We start from the raw sequence: 23,143 nt of genomic DNA on the forward strand, positions 1-23,143 counted from the left end.
GACTATCTCAGCATTCCAAACACAACATGAATGTCATAATTTGATCTGACTCCTTACTGGTTCATAGCTTCATCTAATCCTAGCATTTGAGGTTCAGAACATGATAGACATGAAGATAAACATACATTAACAGTTGACAGTGAAACAAAACATGAATTTAAACACAATAACATAACATGGGAAGCACATAACAGTGGATAAACTTAGAACATAAACATGAACAGGAGCTGATATAAAATGTAACAATCACACACTCAAATTAAATACATGTTGGAGTTCAGAACATCTAAAATTAACAATGCATTTGAATTGAGAATCATGGAATTGAAAAGATTGAAACCCTCAAAGCTACAGTTCATGGAAATAACAAAACTAAACTATTTTACTGATGCTCTGGTTAATCCAGGCATGATTCCAACACTCACCCAATATCCCCTTTTATACCCAATTACATAATTAGGGTTTACACCCTTTTCACCCAAAAATTCCCAAAACAGTAGACATTAGGGTTCTACCTAATGTGACAGAAAATCACAGTTAGGTTCAATTACCTACCATATATCACCCACTTTATCTTCTCCATGCTCTATCTCAACCTAATTAGGATTTATGTAAAAAAAACCCAAATTGACAGAACTAGGGTTTGGTAAATTCTTACCCAAATTGATGCGATTACACGCAACTGATTTCGACCCATTCTTCTCCTTAGTCTCCTGCTCCTCTCCATGCCTCTGATTATCTCCATCTCATCATCCTATTTCACCTATTTCACACCTAGGATTTCTGTGGCGTGAGAGGAGGTGAAATTGGTTGTTGAGGGAGGTGTAGAGTGTGCTAATGATGAAGGGTTAGGTGTTTGGTGGTGTTTAGGTGGCTATGGAGTAGGTGGTGGCGATGGCAGTGGCAGGGTAGGTGGTGGTGGTTCTGCAACAGGGATGGGTGAAGAAGAAAGAAAGAAAAGAAGAAGAAGTGGTCGATTTGGAGGTATGGGTATTAGGTTTTTAGAGTGTTGAGCGGCTTCATCAAATTTTGATGTTCTGTGACTCTGAGCTGCGGGATGCGAAGATGGTTCGTAGATCTAACGGTGAGATGAGAGATGAATCTCTGCAACCGTTGGATTTTGAAACACAACGAAGTCAACGGTGTTAGATGATGTTAGGTACTGTAGTGTAGATCGGGAGTATCTAATTTTGATGCACAGGCATAGAAGCGATCATTGGATTCAACTACAATCTAATCTGAAGGCTTGGAATTTAAGCGCTGTGGTGTTTGTCAGAGACTTCAGATTTTGATGATCTACGAAGGAGCGACCGTAGGATTTCGATGTAGTCCCATCTAACGGCTGAGAATGGAGGCGGTTATGGATATAGAAAATGGGTTTGGGTAAGGGTTTTGGTCCTTGGGTATGCCAAGCCCATATCTTCTTTAAGAACAATTCTTCCTTCTTGAGCCCATTCCTAGCTCTTTGGACTTGTGCGCACCATTCTTCGCGGCTTCCTTGCGTAATTTCTTCCAGCTTTCTACTACTTTTCTGCTCTTTTCCGCTCCGCAATTCATCCAAACTTCATTTATTACCTAAAAATACAAAATTAATTAAGAAAAATATTTATTCTTGAAAACAAAGAAAATACAGAATATGGGATAAAATGTAGAATTAATGCACAAAAGATGAGTTAATTGCCAACAAAAAGATATAGAAATATGCACTTTTTAGCACTCATCAAGTAATCTACCAGGATAAGCCAAGAATCTATCTTTCCAAGACTTAATCCTCTTAATAATCTTATCAATCAAAGGTAAACAATCAGCATAGGATAATCTAGTAGAGATGAGAGGAACTCCCAAATACCTCACTGGCAGAACTCCCTCTACACAACCAACACATTGTAAAATGCAGCAACAAAAGTGTCCCCAACAATAGACCAAGCCTTCTTAAAGAAATAACTTGTGAAGCCATCTGGACCAGGCGATTTACTATAATGAATAGAAGAAAGGGCCCAAACAACTTCATCCCTGGTAACAGGCACCAAAAGCTTATCACAATCATTTTGTTGAAGCAAATTCTCAAACTGTAAAGACCCAAAAATATCAGAAGAATTCACCTCATTCTCAATTGGATTGAAAAGATCTTCATAAAATTCGACACACTCTTTAGCAATGGACTTATCATCCTCCAACTTCTCTCCATACCTAGCATGAAGCACCAAGATATTATTTCTAGATCTTCTTTCTCAAATGGAGTTATGAAAAAATTTAACATTTGAATCACCAGCTTCCATCCACTCAACCTTAGAATTTTGTTGTGCCAAGGACTCATCACTCCTAGATAATTTAACATAAGAATGCACAACTTGTCTTTCTTTTCTAGCAGTCTCAACACACAGGGGTCTTTCTTGAAGAGAAGTTTGAAAGCTTAGCATAACTTTTTTAGCCTCAGAAGTTTGCTCACTTAACTTAGAAAACTTAGCTTTCCTCCACTCCATTAGTCTCTTTTTAGTTTTCTTTAGCTTGGTAACCAAAACAACCATATGATTACCTTTAACTGGTTCATTCCACACAGATTCAACAATCTTCAAGAAATCATCATCATCAACAAGAAAGTTACAAAACCTGAAAGGAGGAGGGCCATGAGCTCTACCTTCAAAACAAGTAACAACACTAGGACTATGATCAGAAACACCAAGATTAAGAAATTCAGCCAAAGAATCCTGGAACTGGTTGATCCCCTCTAAGTTGACTAAAACTCTGTCAATCTTCCCCATCACCCTATCTTCACCCTCTTGAAAGTTACTCCAAGTGTAGAAACATCCAGTATAGGCCAAATCAAAAATTTGAGAATATTGAGTGCATTTTTGAAAATCAGAGAATTGAGAAGCAGTCACTTCAGCCTTACCGAGTTTATCCTTGTATTCCAAAATAGAATTAAAATCACCAAGGATCATCCAAGGCTTATTATTAGAACAAGAAAAAGAAACCAAATCATTCCACAGAGAACTTCTATTTATCCCATCATTATCACCATACACAAAAGTAAACACACAAGCTTTATTATGAGGCAAGAGGACATCCAAAAAAATAGCTTGAGAAGAATGCTGAATAAGAGAGACCTGTAAGACTTCAGGGTCCCAACCCACCCAAATTCTACCATGAGGACTATGGAAATAATTATCTAAGAATCTCCAGGAAGGACAAATCCTCCTTTTTATTCTACTACTATTATTAAATTGAACATGAGTTTCAACTAATCGTACTAAGGAAAGATGATTGCTACTAATATAACTACTAACCTCCTTTTGTTTTAGAGGGTCATTAAGCCCTCTAAGATTCCAGCATCCCTCTTTAAACATCCAGAAGGTTAGGAGGTAATACCTTCCTACTGCTCTTCCCAGACTTTTTGAGGTCTACAACTTTTAAGCTCTTCACATAACCAGTTGGTTTCTGAATGAAATGAGATCTAGCTCCACCACCTGAATCACCCTCCAAACCTCCTAAATGAGTATGTGTATCATTAAGCTGAACATTTGAAGTAGAAGCATGATCCACAGTAATCACTTGAATAAAATTGGTCTCTCCATCTCCTATTCCCTCAACAGTTAAAGCTGAGTTTTTTATTAGTTATCAGAACAGGGACCTCCACCAGCTTCCTCTGACTACTAATAGAACTGCTATTTTCCTTTGAGAATTGCGTAATCTTTTCTTGAACCAAACCAGCTTGAGGAGAAATAGTTTTCAAAACTATTTCCTCAATCACCTCCATATCAGAATCTTCCTCCAATGTTGCATCCCTCTCTTAGAAGTTTTCTTCCTCCAAACCTGTTTACTACCTTCACCCTGCTATGATACTACTGACTCAGTCTGCATCACAACAACCTTAGGTTTAACAGAACACTTCTCAAGAGAATGTCCAAATATTCCACAGTGAGTACATCTAGGAGGTTTCCATGGATATTCCACAAGGATAGTAATACGTTTTCCACCCACAATAAGAGGAACTTCGGAAGGAAAAGCACAATTGACATCAATTTCAACACACACTCTAGCATAATTCATTCTCTGCCTTGACAAAGTGGTCTTATCAGACATAATAGGAGTACCAATATAACTAGCAATAAGACTTAACCCCTTAGCATTCCACATGCGAATAGACACATTATAGAAATTCATCCAGATTGGAATAGTCTTCAATTCGGCCATATCTATTTCCAAAATAGGAGTCCAAGCTCTTACCAGGAATAATTGATTAGAAATAAAGAATACTCCATGTTCAAGTACTACAATTATATCCTCATCACAATCAAATTCAAAAACAAATACAGAGTTACCATGAAGAGTCATACGAAATTCACCTTTGAGTTGCCATACCCTTTTCACAGTCCTTTGAACCAGCATATAAGGTAATCGTTTTCCTACAAAGCAACCAATCACTAGACCCTCACAGCTTTTCACATCAGCATCATATTCCTCAGGATCAACCATCATAACCCTTTCTCCGTTCACCATATATGAATCCCGACGAACCATCGGCTCAGAAACAGAAGAATCCACCTGCTGTTTAGTAAGAATAGAAGCCCAACTACCAGCAATAGCATAATGACTGCCTCTAGCACCACCACCCATAGAAGAATCAAAACTCTGCAAACTCGATCCAGGTTGGGGAAAAAACCCTAACCCTACCCCAGAATTTGAAGCCATAACAAAACAAGAAAAAAACAGAAAGAAATAACGAGGAAAGTGAGAAGAGATCAACTAACACCAATCATTAAGCCAAAATCAAGAGAGATCTAACAAGAACTACAAGGAAAATCAGAAAAGGAAATGCTGAAGAAAAACTTGACTAAAGTCAGCGTCGCCCGAAAATCGCCCTCTCCACTCTTTCTCTCTGCTTGACCTTTTAAAAAGTCATTTTTAAATGTAATTAGTATCTAATATCTCTATATTTAAATTTCAAATGTAATTAGTATTTTAAGTTTCCCATGTCACCCTTGTAAATTTCAGAAAACCCGTTGCATTGCATCCCCATTTAGATTAAATACAAAAATTTCTAAAATTCATGTAGTTCAACCGTGAAATTCAAATATTTGCTAAAAGAAAAAAAAACATACAGAAACTTCTAAAATTTTCATATAGTTTAAATTTGAAATACAAATACAAACGATAATGTTTAAATTTTGGCACTAACAACACCAGAAGCTCCTCCGCGGAACATTGCAGACCTTTTCGATTCTCTCATACACTTCCTCACCAGCCTTATCCCAACTTCAGGAGAAAAAAACAGAAAACAGAAAACTCATCACCCATTCGCCACAATCAGCAGAACTCCACTGTCACCAGTTCATGACCACCTCGACATAATCACCTGCTGGCATCCACCACATAGCAGTCAGTCCATGCCACAACTTGTCTATATCAGCTCATTCACGACCCGCCACCAGTAGTACACCACGCCATCAATCCATACCCTTGAACACACCTACACCTCAAATGACAATAAAGAGATCTACCCCCAGTTCATAAGCAAGGTTCGCACTTGTGCAAACCATAAGCCAGGATTATAATGAGATACATCCACAAAACTATAATAACATGGACAATAAGATAAACAAAATTTTATATACATTATCAGAAACTAAATTGTTTGTTTACAAAAGAGACGCATTTGTTCTCAAAACAAGTTGTTCACGTAAAAAACAAGCTAAACATTAGATGTTCGTATACTCTTTACATTAAATGGTGTATTATCTGTTACTAACTAAAAGTAATGGTGAGGCATTTGCAGTGCTCTTTTGCGTCAGATTTACCAATAAGAAACGAACACAATCTCTGACATGGTTAACCACATTCACTTGACTCGTCTTACACAAGCCCATCAACCCATCAAATGCAGGACCACAAAACGATTGGTTTATAAGTTCATTTATACAACAACAAAATGTTCACGGTAGTATCGTAAACGTAAACAAACAAAAACAATCACTCTCAATCCCAAGACCTTTCAGCAACCAGAACAACTGAAAGGTAATTCAACAAAAATAAACATCGTAACAACAAGTGGTTTTGTCAAAAATACAATCCAATGTTACATACAGAAACTAAACTGACTAGTTGACCATTGGTCGAGCAAATGGTGTACTTGGTTATAAGAAATACGCAATGCACTGCACATCTATGTTAATGGATCCGTTTTATTTTGGGTATATTAAAATACAAATCAAAATAGACATAAAAATGTTTGCAGTCGAACAATGTTTTATGTGTCTACCAAATTCCTTGTTTAAAATAGACATGAGATATCAGTCATGAGTCGCCAATAAGGGGAGAATGTACTCTTTCCTAAATCCATATTTCATCTATTACTGCCCCTACCTAAGGGTAAGGGAGCTTGTTAAAAAGATATTTCCACTACTGAAACTATGTAAAATACTTCTAAAAATTTTCATGAAATACGACCAAAAAATAAAAATAATGCACGATACCTCGAGTTCTTTGTTGTTCCGGTTTGGTGGAAATGGAACCTATAAGCCATTTAAAATAAAAATCAAATTTAGCCAGTACATTGAAATTTACTTTTTTTTTTCGATATAAAAAACAACCTTTTATTAATTATTAAGAAAAAAAGGTTACAAAAAAGAGGAATGGAACCTCAACCGAAAAATGCAAGGCAAAATAGACAACATGTCCTAAGGCCCAAGAACTAAAAGAAACAAAAAGTCAAAATTCTAAAGCCTAAAACAAGAACGATTTTTTGAGACCAACCTTTTTGGGGACCATTGTTTTATAAGGTCATCTACCCTATACTTATAAGAGATGTCCTAAAGTAGTCACATTATTAATTTGCCCTTAATCCTAATTAAAATTAAAACTAAACTAATAAGGACCAAAGTTTAACCTAATCCTAATCTCTTAACAAAAAAAAAAAAAAAAAATCAGACCCTCCCCTACCCTAGCCGCACAGTTTGAGAAAAAAAAATTCTTCTCTTCTTCTTCTTCCTTTCAACATCGTCTTCATTGATTAATCGTCGATTCATAAAATTTTCATCGTCGATTAATCAAATAAGTATAAGAATGGTTCTTAGAAAGAAAACCCCAAGACTCCCAGGAAAAGGTCCCCCATTAGGACATCTAACAAATTAGCCAACTGATTTTGAGATTCATAAAGAAGTTGAACTGGAAAGTGAAGTCATAATCGACTACAATAGACGCAACAAGAACCCTGAAACTGCCATGGCAAAAATCCGCAGGTATTTTCAACCAAACCCATTACTTTTAATTTGATTTTGATTCGTTTAATTGAATAGAAATCATCAAAATAGGGTTTAAATGGAAGTTACAGTGTGTTGTTCGGTTAGGACGAGTTTCAAAATAACCCTAGCTTTCTAACCGAACTTCCTGAAAGGAAGAACACGAAGAACAGTTCGGTTCCATAGGATTTAAAATTAGGTTACCAAACTGCCAGTTCGGTTGGTTCGCAAAAATTCTAAAACTATTTAGTAACCGAACTTTACCCATATTACAACAAAAAAAAAATCCGATGTAACCGAACTGTGCTATTTTGCACACTATGTTGAGTTTCAATTTAACCGAACTTGTCCCACTATGTTCGGTTTGTTCGAAAAAAATTCTAAAACTATTTAGTAACCAAACTTTACCAATATTACACCAAAAAAAAAAAGATTTCCAATGTAACCGAACTGTGCGATTTTGTCTACTATGTTGAGTTTCAATTTAACCGAACTTGTCCCAATATGTTCGGTTTGTTCGAAAAAATCCTTGACAAACCGAACTCTTCACTAATTGCATACATGTGGAGTTCGGTTTGTTCGCAAAAAACCTTGACAAACCGAACTTTTCACCAATTGCATACATGTGGAATTCGGTTTGTTCCTAAAATTACTTTACTAACCGAACTATTATCTGGAACCATTATGTTAGCTAATATCTTTTGTTTTCTTGATTAATGGCAAAGGCAAAAAATCCAACCAACCTTTAGTGGAAGATATGAGAACTCCCACGCCTCGAGGCAGAGTACACTTAGGTGCCAATAAGCATGGAACCCAAAATGCTAAGTTTGGGGGTGGGTCATTACCGGGTGTTGTCATCCAAGATGTTGTCAATAGAGATAATATTGACAATGTAATCCAACAAGTTAATGAAGAGATTGTGGAAGAGATTGGCAATTAAGAACATAATCAAGGTGGAAAAGAGGAACCAACTGAAGAAGAAGAAGGAAATGAGGATGATGAAAATGACAATGATGACAGTGAAGAAGATGAGGAAGATGGAGATAAGGATGGAGATAATGAAGATGACGAATCAGAGGAGGACTCGGATGAAGAGGAAGAGGAACAAGGAGAAATAGTTCAAAAAAAACTAGAAAGACGCCTAAAAAGCCTTGTGCTAGATGTGCATACATTCCTGATGACAGTTTGTGTTTGCCGCCAAAGAACCCAACTTATGGTACTCCAAGAGATGAAGGCTACAAAAACTCATGAGCTTCCAAGATCTTTACGACAAAGGTATCGAATCTTAACCATCAATATTTTCAGTCATTTTATTATATTTTGACATATTTTTCTATATATATATATATTAGTATATAAGATATGATGTTGTTTTTTTAGGATCATAATAATGCGATTCGTGTTTTGAAACGTCAAAAGAACAAGATATGGGATATAGCGGATGAATGTGATGAGGTCCAGTTGGAGGTATTTGATTGTGTACTATGGAACACGATACAACATGCGCACCAAAAATTTGATGATGTCATTGTTTCTGCATTTGCCAAGAGGGTTTATCCAGACACGGATACCTTTCATCTACCGTTTGGCGAGATGGCAATAACGCCAGATGATTGTTATCGAATCACAGGCCTACCAATTATGGGAAAAAGTTTTCGAGCTGGCTACGATCCCTCGATGAATTATGAACTTTTTGAAAAGTTGGTCGAAAAGTGTCTAGGGTGGGGCCAGGACAAGGCACAATGTGAGTTTAGACGAGCTGTTAAAGAGCCTAAGAAAGGTGATGAGTATAATGAGTTTGAGGAAGACCGCACGTTGAAGAAGAAGTTGAAAAAGTTCAAGATCAAAGTCTTGAAAGAGGATTTTGGAGGGACAAAAAAATTGGTTGCTCAAGGAAAGTTGGCGATGACATCGGAGAAGATTAAGCACCATGTGACTGCTTATTTGTTATATCAACTAGAAACCATTTTCTTCCCCGATACTTCAGGTCACTTGGTAAATGCCCATTACCTGCAGCTATTGGACCCCCTTAATGAGGTGAACAACTACTCTTGGGGGACGAAGGTTCTTTCATTTGTTCAAGAGGATCTCCGAACAGCTTCGAGGCTTAAGACTTGTCAAATTGGAGGCATATACACCCTTATTCAGGTACCCCGTTAAATTATCCTTTGTATGTTTCAAGATATATCTGCGAACAAACTGAACTTTGTTGTTGATAAGTGAATGAATGTGTATTGTTACTAATCATACTGAAAATGTATCATTTGTGGCTCCTTCTTATAGGTTTGGGTGTACGACCACTTGCCTAAACTGAAATTGTCTCATCCTAAGACTCCTTGGCTTTATGTGAAGCCTACAGCTAGTGAAAACGAATTTTTGAACTCACAGGAAAAGGGCAAGAAAAAAAAGGTGTTGAAGTTGAGGGAGACATTGGATAATGAAACGCTTGAAGATGTGGTTTTCCATCCATACACCACTTCATCAGATAAAGAGGAAGATGTTGAGGTTATTGATTTCTCACCTATCGCGGGTTATAATGGACCGTTGTTTCATCCTGACGGTTGTACAATGTATAATCTGGAAAAGCGGGGGTCTAACAACACCGCCCAATATTTCGATTAGCAATCTGTATGGACTAACTCCGAAACACTTACTAGAGAATCAACTAGACAGTCAGACTCAATCTAGATAAAAGTATCTCAAGGAGTTAATATCTCTCTTGTTTTGATTTATTCAAGATAATAGAAATCAGTGAGTCTATAATCAAACACAAGGAATAACTTGGAGGGTACCAAATACCAATGCCCAAGGATCAATCAATATCAATCAACAACCAAAGGTCGGATTTCCAATTGATGATCTTTAACGCACAACCTGTATTGTTTCAATTATATAACAAATACAATGTCGAAAAGAAATAACACAAACACCAGAAGTTTTGTTAACGAGGAAACCGCAAATGCAGAAAAACCCCGGGACCTAGTCCAGATTGAATACACACTGTATTAAGCCGCTACAGACACTAGCCTACTGCAAACTAACTTCGGACTGGACTATAGTTGAACCCCAATCAGTCTCCCACTGATCCAAGGTATAGTTGTACTCCTACGCCTCTGATCCTAGCAGGATACTGCGCACTTGATTCCCTTAGATGATCTCACCCACAACCAAGAGTTGTTGTAACCCAAAATCACAGACTTGATAATAAACAGATCTGTCTCACACAAAAAAGTCTATAAGAGGATAAATCTATCTCCCACAGATAAACCCTAGGTTTTGTTCCGTATTTTGATATGAAATCAAGGTGTACAAGAACCAATTGATAATCCGGTCTTATATTCCCGAAGAACAACCTAGATTAATCAATCACCTCTCTACAATCCTTCCTGACTACACAGGTGGTTTGTCGAGGAATCACAAACAAAGAAACGAAGATGTTTGTGACTTATTTATCTAGCCTATCGGAGAACTCTCACGATCTCAATCCAATCAATCGATTGTACTCGTACGATAGAAGATGCAAGATCAGATCACACAACTACGATAAAGTAGTATCGGTCTGGCTTCACAATCCAAATGAAGTCTTTAAGTCGCTAACCTGATTTTAGAGAAGAAAATCAAAGGTTAATGGAGATCCACTTTAGCGGGCGCACTAGTAGCACACAGACGTGTGGGGATTAGTTTTGCACAATGCTAGATGTCTCCTTTATATAGCCTTCAAATCAGGGTTTTTACTTAGTTACAAAGCAATCCTTATTCACCGTTAGATGAAAACCTGATTTAGATTCAAGCTAATATTTCTCAATCGTTAGATCGAAAACTTAGCTTGTCACACACACTTGGGTAGACGTTTACTGGGTTCGTGAAAACCATGCCCAAACGTGTACGTGTATGTTGGTTCAACATAGTAACCCAAAAAGATTAACCATATGAGCATTTCATATTAACCTTGTTATTCTTCACCATAACTAGTTAAATTGACTCAAATGAACTAGTTAAAGAGTTGTTCAATTGCTATGAGGTCTTATGTAACTACATAAGACACAATTGAAACAAAGATGATTCGATTCGATAAAATCGTCTCATGAACATTATAGCCAAGGTTTGCATAAAGCATTCCTTAGTAATTTAATCTTTCATGTTCATAGCACATCTTTAGATCATAACCTCTTAATTTCACAAACAAGTTCGCGGACTTAAGTTAATCGGTTGAGTTTTCCAAACTCAGCAGAAATTCTCGGAAAGAGAACTTCCGCCAGTTCGCGGACTAAGCACACAAACGAGTTTCGGAAAATCCCAGCAGAAATTTTCGGTCGAGAACTTCCGACAGTTCGCGGACTGAGTCTGCGGACTGGGTTCGCGGACTTGGCAAGCCAATCCTCCCGATTTCTCTTGATCAACAAAGTTCGAAAACTTCGGTTCAAGGAATACATGGTTATGTAATCTAAACTCTCATTTCAATCATTGAGACATTCTCAGAGGACGCTATGTAGCCGTTATTCACAGACCGATTCACGTCAGAGCAATTCTCAAAGTGATTGAAACTTTTCATGACTTTCGTCACTAGGTGAAGATAAACTTGATCAAAGCGAAACGCTTTACCAACACACGATTTCGAGATAAAAGATAAGCAATGAATACTCAGCTCGAAATGTCAAATTTGTATGATTTAGTCTATATAGCATACGACTTTTGTCTCATAAGAAGTAGGAGATAGAAGAGATAGACTTTTGAGTGATAGATAAGTTCAAGTCTCCACATACCTTTTTGTTGATGAAGTTCCACGGTTCCTTGTATAGATCTTCGTCGTTGTATGATGAATCGCCATGAAGTGCTTGAGATCAACTACACTTTTCTATCCTAGTCCGAGACTTTGCTATGTAGGCTAGAAATCAAGACTTATAGTTTTGATCACTAACATTGACAAACATGCTTGAGATAGAAACGCATGCGAGGTTGACCTAGCTATGCTCTAACATAATCCTCGAAGAGTATTGAGACAACTTTCTTGTGTCCAAAGTGTCCCACGAGTGGAAAACATCCAGGTGAAGAAGCGGGGAACTAAGAACACCGTCAAGTATTTTTTTTCCCAAAATATGAACCTGCTCTATCAGTGGACCACTGGAACAACTTTGGGAATTATCTTCTTCCAAGTGAAGAGTGTGAAGATTCGTATGATGATCCAAATGTCGCTGACGAGGGATATATGGAATGGTATGAAAATATTTCTCATCCTCGTGTAATAAACAGAGTCCAACAAGCCCGTACTGAGAAGGCGAAAGCAAAGGCAGTGGATAAAGAGGCTCAGAAAGTTATGAAGCATATGCCTACCTGTGGTGATGAGGCCTTGAACTTATTGAATTCGGCGGTAAGATATTTACTCTTATTTTTTCTTTTCTAATTGTTATAAAATATTAAAAAATAATAGTTATTTATGCTTTTGATTGAAAAAAGGTGAAGGAAAATTGTTGAAGAAAATGATGGCAAAAATCCGGAGTGGAGAGCCGATGAACACTCGAGAACAAACAGACCTCTAAAACCAATGGACTAATATGTTTTCACCCAATATTGTTGATCCAAGCCAGACCATGCCGGTGAAGAGGAATCTCCGAGAAGGGGAAGGTTCAAGTAGGATTGTTGAACAACAAAGCAGTGGAGAGGACACTCCTAGTGACGAAGGACAAGCTAAAGCTCCTAAACGCAAGAATAAAAGAGTTTCTCGTAGTGGTCGTCGTGAATGAGTGATTGCAACAATTAGTAGTTTGGTTTCTTATGTTTAGAAAACTTATTTATTACGGATTTGGTAGTTTATTTTCTTATGTTTAGAAAACTTTTTTATTTCGGATTTGGTAGTTTGTTTTCTTATGTTCGTGTGCTTCCGACAATTAGTTATGGTATTGTGGATTAGTAAAGGAATTTGATAATTTGGTTTTTAATCTGTGTTTTAAAGGATTAGTTCGGGTATTAGACTCATTTGTGTTTCATTACACTGAATTTTTTTTAGATACAATAAGGTAGTTCGGTTAGTTCGCAAATTTGCGATATAATCGAACTCATCAATAAAAAAATCAGAAGTTACAGAGAGATATTCGGTTACCTGGGAAAAAATAACAGGTAACCGAATATCTCTCCGTAACTTCTGATTTTTTTTTATTGATGAGTTCGGTTACATCGCAAATTTGCGAACAAACCGAACTTTTGGACAATCAAGTTCGGCTACCTGAGCAATTTTTCATTTAACCGAACTTATAATTTCCAAAGCTTTAGGATGCTTGGAAACCAGGGGAAATAGATCCGTTAAGACCGACTTTTTTTAAATGCAACAAAGTTCGGTTACCACGAAAAATCACATTGCAAACCGAACTTTAGCTGCATTGCACATTTGTTGAGAAATCAGAACTTTATTTTAGAAAAAAAAAATAGTCGTTGCCTGTCCACCTCTGTTATATATACTAAATAACTTCCTCACTTTTCATATCAAACCTCTTAAAAATGGCAGTGTGACGTCCAAAATTTACACTCGATGAAGATCTTTATCTTTGCAGGAACTATGTAGTGTACTATCCTAAGAGGGGTGAAGAACGACGAATGAATGGAATAATGAGTCAGAGTTATTGGGGAAAGATTCATGAGAAATTCTGCTCCGAAACCGGAAACCCCCATAACCGTGATCGTGCGACCTTATTTATTCGATTTGCAAAGATAAGAGATAGGGTCAAAGAATTTATTGGTTTAGTTCGAATTGTGAAGCGATATCGACTTAAAGGTGAAACATTCGAGGAAACCGTAGAAATATCTCAAAGTGAATGGCGAAGGTGGAAAAGAAAGAATTTCAAATATGAAGCTCATTTCTACGTTCTTAGGAAGTTCTTTTGTGTTCGTTTCGGATATTAAGTACGTTGTGCTATCAATATTTATATTGAGTATTAGTATGTTTAAATTTAGTTTTAATATCACCCTCAACCTTTGTTTGTTATGTTGGTGTTGCATTTTAATTAATTTTCAACTAAAATTGTTTGGTTTTTATTGTCTTTCAATGTTAACTAAATTATAGAACTTTTAATGACCCAAAACTAGTCTAATTGCTCAGTCCAGCTATAAGTTCGGTTGTTTGTCCAAATTATAGATCACGCCTAACTCCAAGTTCGGTGCATTCGCAAAACTCAGTAAACAACCGAACGCAGAGTTCGGTGCGTTCGCAAATCTAAGAAAAAACCGAACTCTCAGTTCAGTACGTTCGCAAACCTCAGTAAACAACCAAATTGAACACTCTTCGGATGCGCAATGAAGAGATGCATTATTTCTTCTTCCGGACCTACCTTCTTTTGAACCGCGTAGCCCCTCTCTTGAGCCAAAAAAAAAAACAATTGTTGCATCAATTGTTTATCCTTCTATTCATTCCTTTTTATTGTCTCAATTGCATTGTAAATGGTGGACAACGATGATACGTTATCCTTGTTATCATCCTTTAGTAAGCGAATCATATTAAGTGGTGAAATACACATTCTCCTATATTTAGCTATTTTCTCCATTTCTTGAGGAGTGAGCCTTGCGTCCATTGAACGTCCTTCAAGATCCTCCGGACGAGGGTGGTTATGATGACCTTCCACCTTATTCATAGATACAACCCATCCATTCTTTTTTTTGCACTTACTAAATACTAGTTTGAGCGGACATTTAATTTTCTTTGAGCGCGTTGTGTTCTTCCTCGTCGTCTTTCCTTTATACACATAACCCTTCCTCTTGTGACTAACATCCGTATCTCCACTTCTCTTACAAACCATTTCAAAATGAGTTTTTCTTTCTTTTCCATTCAAAACTAATACGCACATGACTTTCTTGGCATGCTCTCTAGCCCAATTCTTCGCATCAATAGGTAAGTCAAACCTAATCATTGACATAATGATGGGATGTATCTTCGAACAACATATCAACCGGAGAAGGTTGATCATCCATTGGTATAGTTTGGCATTCAATCTACAAGAAATGGAACAACATCAATTGCAATCATAAACAAGTTTGGCAACAAGATAATTTTATCGCAATAACCGAACTTGAAGAAATTTGACATGTAACCGAACAAACAAGATGGACTCAAAGAAATTATGAAGTATAAAGTTCGGTAACCTACCATTTTATACTAGCTAACCGAATATCTCTCTGTAACTTTTGATTTTTTGTTTGTTTGTTAAGTTTGGTTAGATATGTTGTTGGGTTAAAGTTTGCGAACCAACCGAACTTCTTACAGTTGGGATAATTTTATTTTACCTAAAGTTCGGTTAAATATTTGGTTGGTATGAAGTTTGCGAACCAACCGAACTTTGTACACTTGGTAAAATCTTATTGTACGTGACGTTCGGTTAGATATTGGTTGCAAACCAACCGAACTTCTAGATCTTATTGCGGGAAAACCGTTACTGTGATACGTTCGGTTACATATCTGTTAACCGACCGACTAAAAACCTCCATTAAGAGCGAGTTCGGTAACCTGCGTGTTTGGAAAAAGTAACCGACTACACTTTCAGATGTGTTCGGTTACCTGTTCTTCACTTAAGGTCCGAACAAGCCCAAATCTACTTTACAAATTTACATTTTTTTGAAAATTTGGAGCAATTCAACCACTTCAGTTTGAAGCATACCTGGGTACCCACATACTCTTCCTCCGGTTGTGGTTGGTAAAATCCATCGTTTTCATATTGAGATTGAGTTTGGGGAAGAATACAATCACCATCTAAGAAATAACTCATATCCGGATCATTGTGAAGATTAACAAATACTCTAGGAGAGGGAAAGGGATAGAGTTCAGATGGCTACTATCATCACGGAATACTCAAGCTTAGTGAACTCAAAAAAATAATATTTTTGATGTTTTTCTTCTTCATCTTCTCTAACTTTACTCTCTCAATAATTCTACTTCTTTTTAAAAAAACCCATCTGATTTTTTAATCTCACTAATTATCTTTAACTTAATATCACTACACTAACTATTATTAACACTAACTAATCATTACCCAGAATTAATTAGGAAGGTAATTTAGGTATTAATATAAATATCTAGATAAGGGGTGACCTAAATTTACTTCTCATGTCTTACCCAAAATAAAACACTGGTCCCCAAAAAAAAAACATGGTCCAAAAAAAATGGTTCTAAAACAAGTAATGACCAAGAGTTCATTCAAGTCTGTAATATGGAATACCAGGAAATTCCATCCTCTGCATATTTGAAGGTATTTCGGAGAATTTTAGGACTTTCCCTCTTGTAAATGACAGCCTTTCTTTGCAAAGAAATCTGCAGAAAAGTTTATTTCTCTATAAACATGGTTGAAGTGAATCTTCTTTAAGACAGTGCACACCAATTTCCATATAACCAATACAACCCATGGCAAATTGTTGTTGGAGAAAACTGATATGGTTGCCTTTGAATCAGAATTAACAATCACCTGAAACTTGTTATGTTGTACTGCCCATTCCAGAGCATACAATGACCCCATGACTTCAACCACAAAATTTGTTGTTATGCCAAGACCACCCCTTTCAGCAGCCATGAATTGTCCAGATAAATTTCTAATAACAAAACCATAACCAGAGATTCCAGAGTTACCTCTTGAAGCTCCATCACAACAAAGAAAAATGGTATTTTCATCAGGTAGTTGGAATTGGCATTCAATGATTTTTCGAATTTTCATCTTTATGTATTTAATATCAAAGAATTGCAGAATGAGGATGTCATAATCTGAATTATTTGTATAGCCTCTAAGTCTTACCTCACAGTCTTTGACCATTCTGATTATTTTCTTTTTGGCATTTATCACATCTGGAGCAATGTTCTCAAAAAAGGCCATGTTTCTGGTGAACCATATATCCACCATCACATTAAAAGCAGCAATGATCCAGATTTCCTGCACTTATGTTAGTTTTACCATACGTTAGAATTCAATTAAAGAAGTTACCAATACTGCGACTTTAAACTCCAGTTCTGCAACTCCTCATTTGAGTATTTAATTTTCCTCTTTTAACTCGGGAACTCTATTAGATGATTATGACTCACCCCATAACTGTTTTGGCTTCACATTGCTTTCCAATACAACGAACCTATTAGATGCTAGTGCAACACAACAGTTATGCATTTCTAATTAGTTCCTCCAGGTAGTTGTGAATAAACAAAAGGATTCAACTCATACAAACCAAAAGTAAGGATCTCAGATATAGTGTAACTCCAGGATCTGTTGGACATTTTGTCAAACAGTTTGCATCCCCAAATTTTGATATCGAAATTGAAGAAATGTATTGTACCAAGATTAAACAATAGATTAAAAAATTGAAAACGTCGAATCTAAATCTAATTTCAGCGTAATAAGATTAAGATCACAACTATAAACAACATCCAGTGGAGAAAAAATCGCAACAAACCCAAATTATTAAACCCTAAAGTTAACAAGCTCACAAAATAAAGATCATGAGAATAAATTACTGGAACGAAGTGAAAAACAGGATTAAAAAAATATGAAAATCTTACATCTGTGAGCGAAATTGATGAAGCTTTATTCTTTTTCAATTGAGAAGCGAAGAATTTTTCTGCTATGAAAAAGAACGAGAGACGGAAGGGGAAGACATTACGAGTACAAGTCTGTGAATTTTTATATTTTTTTGAGGGTATCTCAGACATTTCTACGATTAATAGAGATAGGGGATCAAAGATAGCACCTGAGTGGTGCTATTTGATTTCCTATATATAGATAGAGTTTAGTCTCTATTTTTATAGAGGTAGTGGAAAAAAGAAACACCAAAATTAACGGGGTACACCACTACGTAGAGGCTGATAGAGGTTAGCCTTGTTAGAGCACTGCTCGGTCAAACTCGCAAGCGTTGCTATCTCAAGCTTGTTTCTCAAGTTTAGTTGCCAAAACTATAAGTCTTGATTTCTAGTCTACTTATAGTTATGTCTCAGATTAGGATAGAATGTGTAGTTGAGCTTTAGACTTCATGGCGTTCATCGATTGAAGATGAAGAACTACTAAGGGGAGCTTGTGGAACTTCATCAACAAAAGGTATGTGGAGACTTAAACTCATCTATCACTCAAAAGTCTATTTCTATTCTATCTCCTATTGAGACAAAAGTCCTATAGCTATATAGACTTTATATTGTACACATTTGATATTTCGAGCTGAGTTTAACTCGCTTACATATTTCTCGAAATATGTGTTGGTAAGCTTTCGCTTTAACCAAGTTCATCTTTATTCTTGACGAAAGTCAAAAGATGATCATGTGAAAATCGCCTGGTAACATCTTACATGATTTGTGTGAGACAATCATTTGATGTAGACTCGGAATGTTTATTGATCCATTAATCACTTGAAAATTGCTTTGAAGCTAATAGTTTGTGTGAGACAGTTATTCCCGTCTTCTAAGAATGTTTCAATGATTAAAATGGAGTTTAGAATAATTAACCATTGACTGGATATATCACAGTATGCGTACTTGTATGCTAACTGTTGCAAGTTACTCCAAGTCCGGGAACCATAGTATGTGTATTGGTTTAACATTTGAAGTTCGGGAACTTAATATACATACCTGTATATGTACTGGCTTAACAGTTCAAGTCCTGGAATTTATTATGCGTACCCGTTTGCATACTAATTCAACTGAGTTCGGTCGTGAACGGCATTATGCGTACACGTTCAACAGACCAAGTCCGGAACTCTAAGTATGCGTACCCGTTTGCATACTTGAGTGGGTTAAGTTCTAAAATTTGTTTCTTCATGAACAAATACATTTATATAATAAGGAATGCAATCTTTTGCAAACCGTGGCTATAATGTTCATGAATTGATTCGAGTAAATCAAAATCATTTTGCTTCAATTGTGTCTTGTATACTTCTATGAGAATATAAACAATTGAACAACTCTATGACTAGTTTCATTTGAGTCATTTGAACTAGTTGTGATCGAATGAACAAGGTTGATATGAATGTGTTCATATGGCTAACTTTGGTTAACTATTGTTGACCCAACTAAGTGCACACGTTTAGGTACGGTTACCCATATCTAAATGAAGTCACATTTTATTTGTGTATAACAAGCTAAGTTCGATCTAACGGTTGAAAGATATTAGCTTGAATCTAATCAGGTTTTCATCTAACGTTGAATATTGAATGCTTTGTTACCAAGGTAACTGGTGGACCCGGGAAAGCGTATAAAATTGAAGCGAAATGAAAACGGGCCTACAGTAATACCGCAAGTGCACGGTCGTCGGTTGTAGCTCGATCCACAGAGACTGGGTGTGTTTGGAGTTCTCTAGCTATTTTGGGCTCTAATTTGTTGTTGGTTAACTATGAAACCTTTTGGGCTTTGGGCTTAGGGTACCTTTGGATTATAGGCTTGTTTGATAATGAAGTGAACTGAGCTTGGGCTCAGTTGGTCTTGAAGTGCACTGGGCTTTGAATGTCAATGGGCTTTGAGTACCCTTGACAGTGAACTGGGCCTTTGGTGGACTGAATTAGGCTTTTGCCTTAAACCTGAATTGGACTGGGCCTTTAATTGAGTTCAGGCTTTGATTGAATCAGGCTTTTACTTTAAAAGTGACCTGGGCCTTTGTAATGACTGAGAACTGGGCTTGGTAACCTAATGATGATCTGGGCTTGTGCTGTGAGCCAAACTCAGTTGCAGCAGCAGCAGTGGCTGTAGCACAGGGCAAGAGAAGCAAGCTGGAGCAGCAGCAGGAGAAGTTGAAGTAGCAGGAGAAAATAGCAAACAAAATGAAGGACAAGTGAAAGTAAAACAGTGGCAGTGAAGGAATGAGGAAAAGTGACAGTGCAATGAAACTAAACAAGAACAATGGAACCAAGGCCTAAGCCAAGGGCATGGGTGTGAAGAAGACAGTGAAGTAAAAAAAAAGGAAGGAAAAAAAGCAAAGCCAAGGCAATGGCTTTAGGCATTCATCTAGAGTGGGAAGAGAACCAGCTTGCTCACAGTCACTAGTGAGCACTAGTTTCTCCCCACTGCTCAATCAACTCAATGCTCTAAGGCTCTAACCTAGCATTGACACACAACAGTAAACTAATCCTAACATTTGAGAAGCTAACAGTTGACAAAACAAGAGAGCCTAGGCATACAACTAGAGTGGGAAGAGAACCAGTTTGCTCACAGTCACTAGTGAGCACTAGTTTCTCCCCACTGCTCAATCAATCCAATGCTTCAAAGGCTTTAGCCTAACATTCACACATCTAAGAATGACATGAACAACATGAGAACATTACAAGACAGAACAGAACATACACATTAAACAGGACAGGAACAGTAAGAACAGAACAGCATATGTTTTGAACAATAACAGAAGTAAAACAGAACACACATGATAACAATGCTAACAGAATGGATGGAGAAACAGTGAACATACATAAATTCAGAACAAAAATTAACAGAACACAGTTCTGGACGCTGGCTATTCCAGCATAAGCCAATTTCACACCCACAGTCCCCTTTTTATACCCAGACACCCAAATTAGGGTTTACAGAAAAATTCCCCCAAATCCCCAAATTGAACAGTGACAAAATTAGGGTTTCTCACCTAATTCGACTAATTTAATCATACCCATGTTGCCACTGTTCTTCCTCATGCTCTCCCTAGCAGTAATTAGGGTTTTCTCGAAAATCCCCAAATTAACTGAAATTAGGGTTTGGGTTTTTTTTTCTTACCTTGATGTGACAAATCTCCTCAATTAGCATCGACCCATGTCTTCTCTGCTTCTCCTGGTGCCTTTGCTGCTCTAATTGTTCCCTAGTTCGAGTTATTTTACTCACCCCAAAACCTAGGGTTTCAGTGGTTGTGAGATGGGGAAAATAACTAGGCTAGGGAGATGGGTTTGAGGTGTTGTCGGGTGGTTGTGGTGGTGGTGTGGTTCGAGAATAAGGTGTAGCTGGTGGAGGTGATGGAGTTGCAGAGCTCTGCAAATTTTTGGGAAGAAGGGGAAGAAGAGCTCGAGAGAAGAATGGGTTAGGGGCTGTTTGTTTTGGGGTATAAGGGTTCGGTTGCTAGGGTGTTGAGCTGGTGTAGCGAACTTTTATGAACAGCAAGTAAAGAGCGTTGGATGATCCCATATAGATTGAATCGAACGGATACGATGGAGAGGTATGTGGCGACCGTTGGATTATGAGATACAACAAAATTGACGACACCAGATGGAGTTAGGTGTTGTAGTGTTAAGCGGAAATATCGAGGTTTGATGCACAGGCAAAGAAGCGACCGTAGGATCTAAATGTGATCTAATCTGAAGGCTTGGAATTTAGGTACTATGGTGTTTTGCAGGGACTTCAGATTTTGATGAACGATGAAGAAGCGACCATTGGATGATGAGATGGATCCGATCTAACGGCTGAGAATGGAGGCGGGTATGGATATAGAAAATGGGTTTGGGTAAGGGTTTTGGGCCTTGGGTATGCCAAGCCCATATCTTCTTTAAGAACAATTCTTCCTTCTTGAGCCCATTCCTAGATTTTTGGACGTGCGCTCCATTCTTTGCGTCTTCCTTGCGTAATTTCTTCCGTCTTTTCACTACTTTTCTGCTCTTTTCCGCTCCGCAAGTCATCCAGACTTTATTTATTACCTAAAAATGCAAAATTAAGTAAGAAAAATATTTATTCTTGAAAACAATGAAAATACAGAATATGGGATAAAATGTAGAATTACTGCACAAAAGATGAGTTAAATGCCAAGAAAAATATATAGAAATATGCACTTTTTAGCACTCATCAGTAACATTGATTGCAAACCCTGATTTGAAGACTATATAAGTGAGAACTCTAGCAACTGGTAAACCTAATCCCCACAACCCCTGTGTGATACTAGTTGCGACTAGAGTCGATTCTCCTTTAACTTAGGTTTTTCTAAAACCATTATAGGTTAACGACTTTGTTAGAGCACTGCTCGGTCGAACTCGCATGCGTTTCTATCTCAAGCATGTTTGTCAATGTTAGTGATCAAAACTATAAGTCTTGATTTCTAGTCTACTTATAGCTAAGTCTCGAACTAGGATAGAAAGTATAGTTGAGCTCTAGACTCCATGGTGATCATTATACAAAGACGAAGAACTACTCAAGGAAATGGTGGAACTTCATCGACTAAAAGGTATGTGGAGACTTGAACTTATCTATCACCCAAAATTCTATCTACTCTATCTCCTATCTTGAGACAAAAGTCGTATTGCTATATAGACTATGATTATACACATTTGCTATTTCGAGCCGAGTTTATCTCGCGTATCTATTTCTCGAAATATGTGTTGGTAAGCTTTCGCTTTGGCCAAGTTCAACTTTACTAGTGACGAAAGTCATATTAAGTTTCAATTACTTGAAAATTGCTTTGACGAAAAATGGTTTGTGAATAACAACTATATAACGTCCTCTAAGAATGTTTCAATGATTGAAATAAGAGTTTAGAATATATAACCATTGTTGGATATAAACATTGTGTGATAAATCATGCATGTGTAAGTCCTTATTCCTTGAACCAAAGTATGCGTACTTTGCCGATCAGGAAAACCGGAACTAAAGTCCGCGTACCAGTACGCGCACCATCGGAAGTTCACGTCCTGTGAAAATCTGCTGGAGTTTGTGAATTGAAAACAAACTTATTCTGGGTACTTAAGTCCGCGTACCAATCCGCGTACTTAGGTTGGTTATTTTTCTGAAAACGATTATTCATGAACTTAAACTTATATAAACTAAGGAATGCATACTTGCAAACCGTGGCTATAAAGTTCATGAATCGATTCGAGTGAATCAAATCGTTTTTGCTTCGATTGTGTCTTGTATACTTCTATAAGATCTAAGCAATTGAACAACTCTCTAACTAGTTTATTTGAGTCATTTGAACTAGTTATGGTGAAGAAGAATATGGTTGATATGA

At 37.1% G+C, this 23,143-nt stretch overlaps 2 protein-coding genes across 2 annotated transcripts; both read right to left on the reverse strand.

The window, feature by feature from the left end:
* Positions 1-1,868: 1,868 nt before the first annotated feature.
* Positions 1,869-3,757, reverse strand: LOC113345201. The gene is made up of 4 exons (XM_026589011.1): positions 3,632-3,757; positions 3,370-3,513; positions 2,259-3,107; positions 1,869-2,069 (listed from the first exon to the last, which is right to left on the reverse strand). The coding sequence occupies exons 1-4, from the start codon at positions 3,755-3,757 to the stop codon at positions 1,869-1,871; spliced, it is 1,320 nt and encodes a 439-aa protein (XP_026444796.1).
* A 12,723-nt stretch (positions 3,758-16,480) lies between these two features.
* LOC113345202 lies at positions 16,481-17,080 on the reverse strand. Its single transcript, XM_026589012.1, has one exon. It carries the CDS (start codon positions 17,078-17,080, stop codon positions 16,481-16,483), a length of 600 nt encoding a protein of 199 aa, XP_026444797.1.
* Positions 17,081-23,143: the final 6,063 nt, after the last annotated feature.

The sequence above is a fragment of the Papaver somniferum genome, unplaced genomic scaffold, assembly GCF_003573695.1.
Source record: "Papaver somniferum cultivar HN1 unplaced genomic scaffold, ASM357369v1 unplaced-scaffold_81, whole genome shotgun sequence".
Lineage (NCBI taxonomy): Eukaryota > Viridiplantae > Streptophyta > Magnoliopsida > Ranunculales > Papaveraceae > Papaver > Papaver somniferum.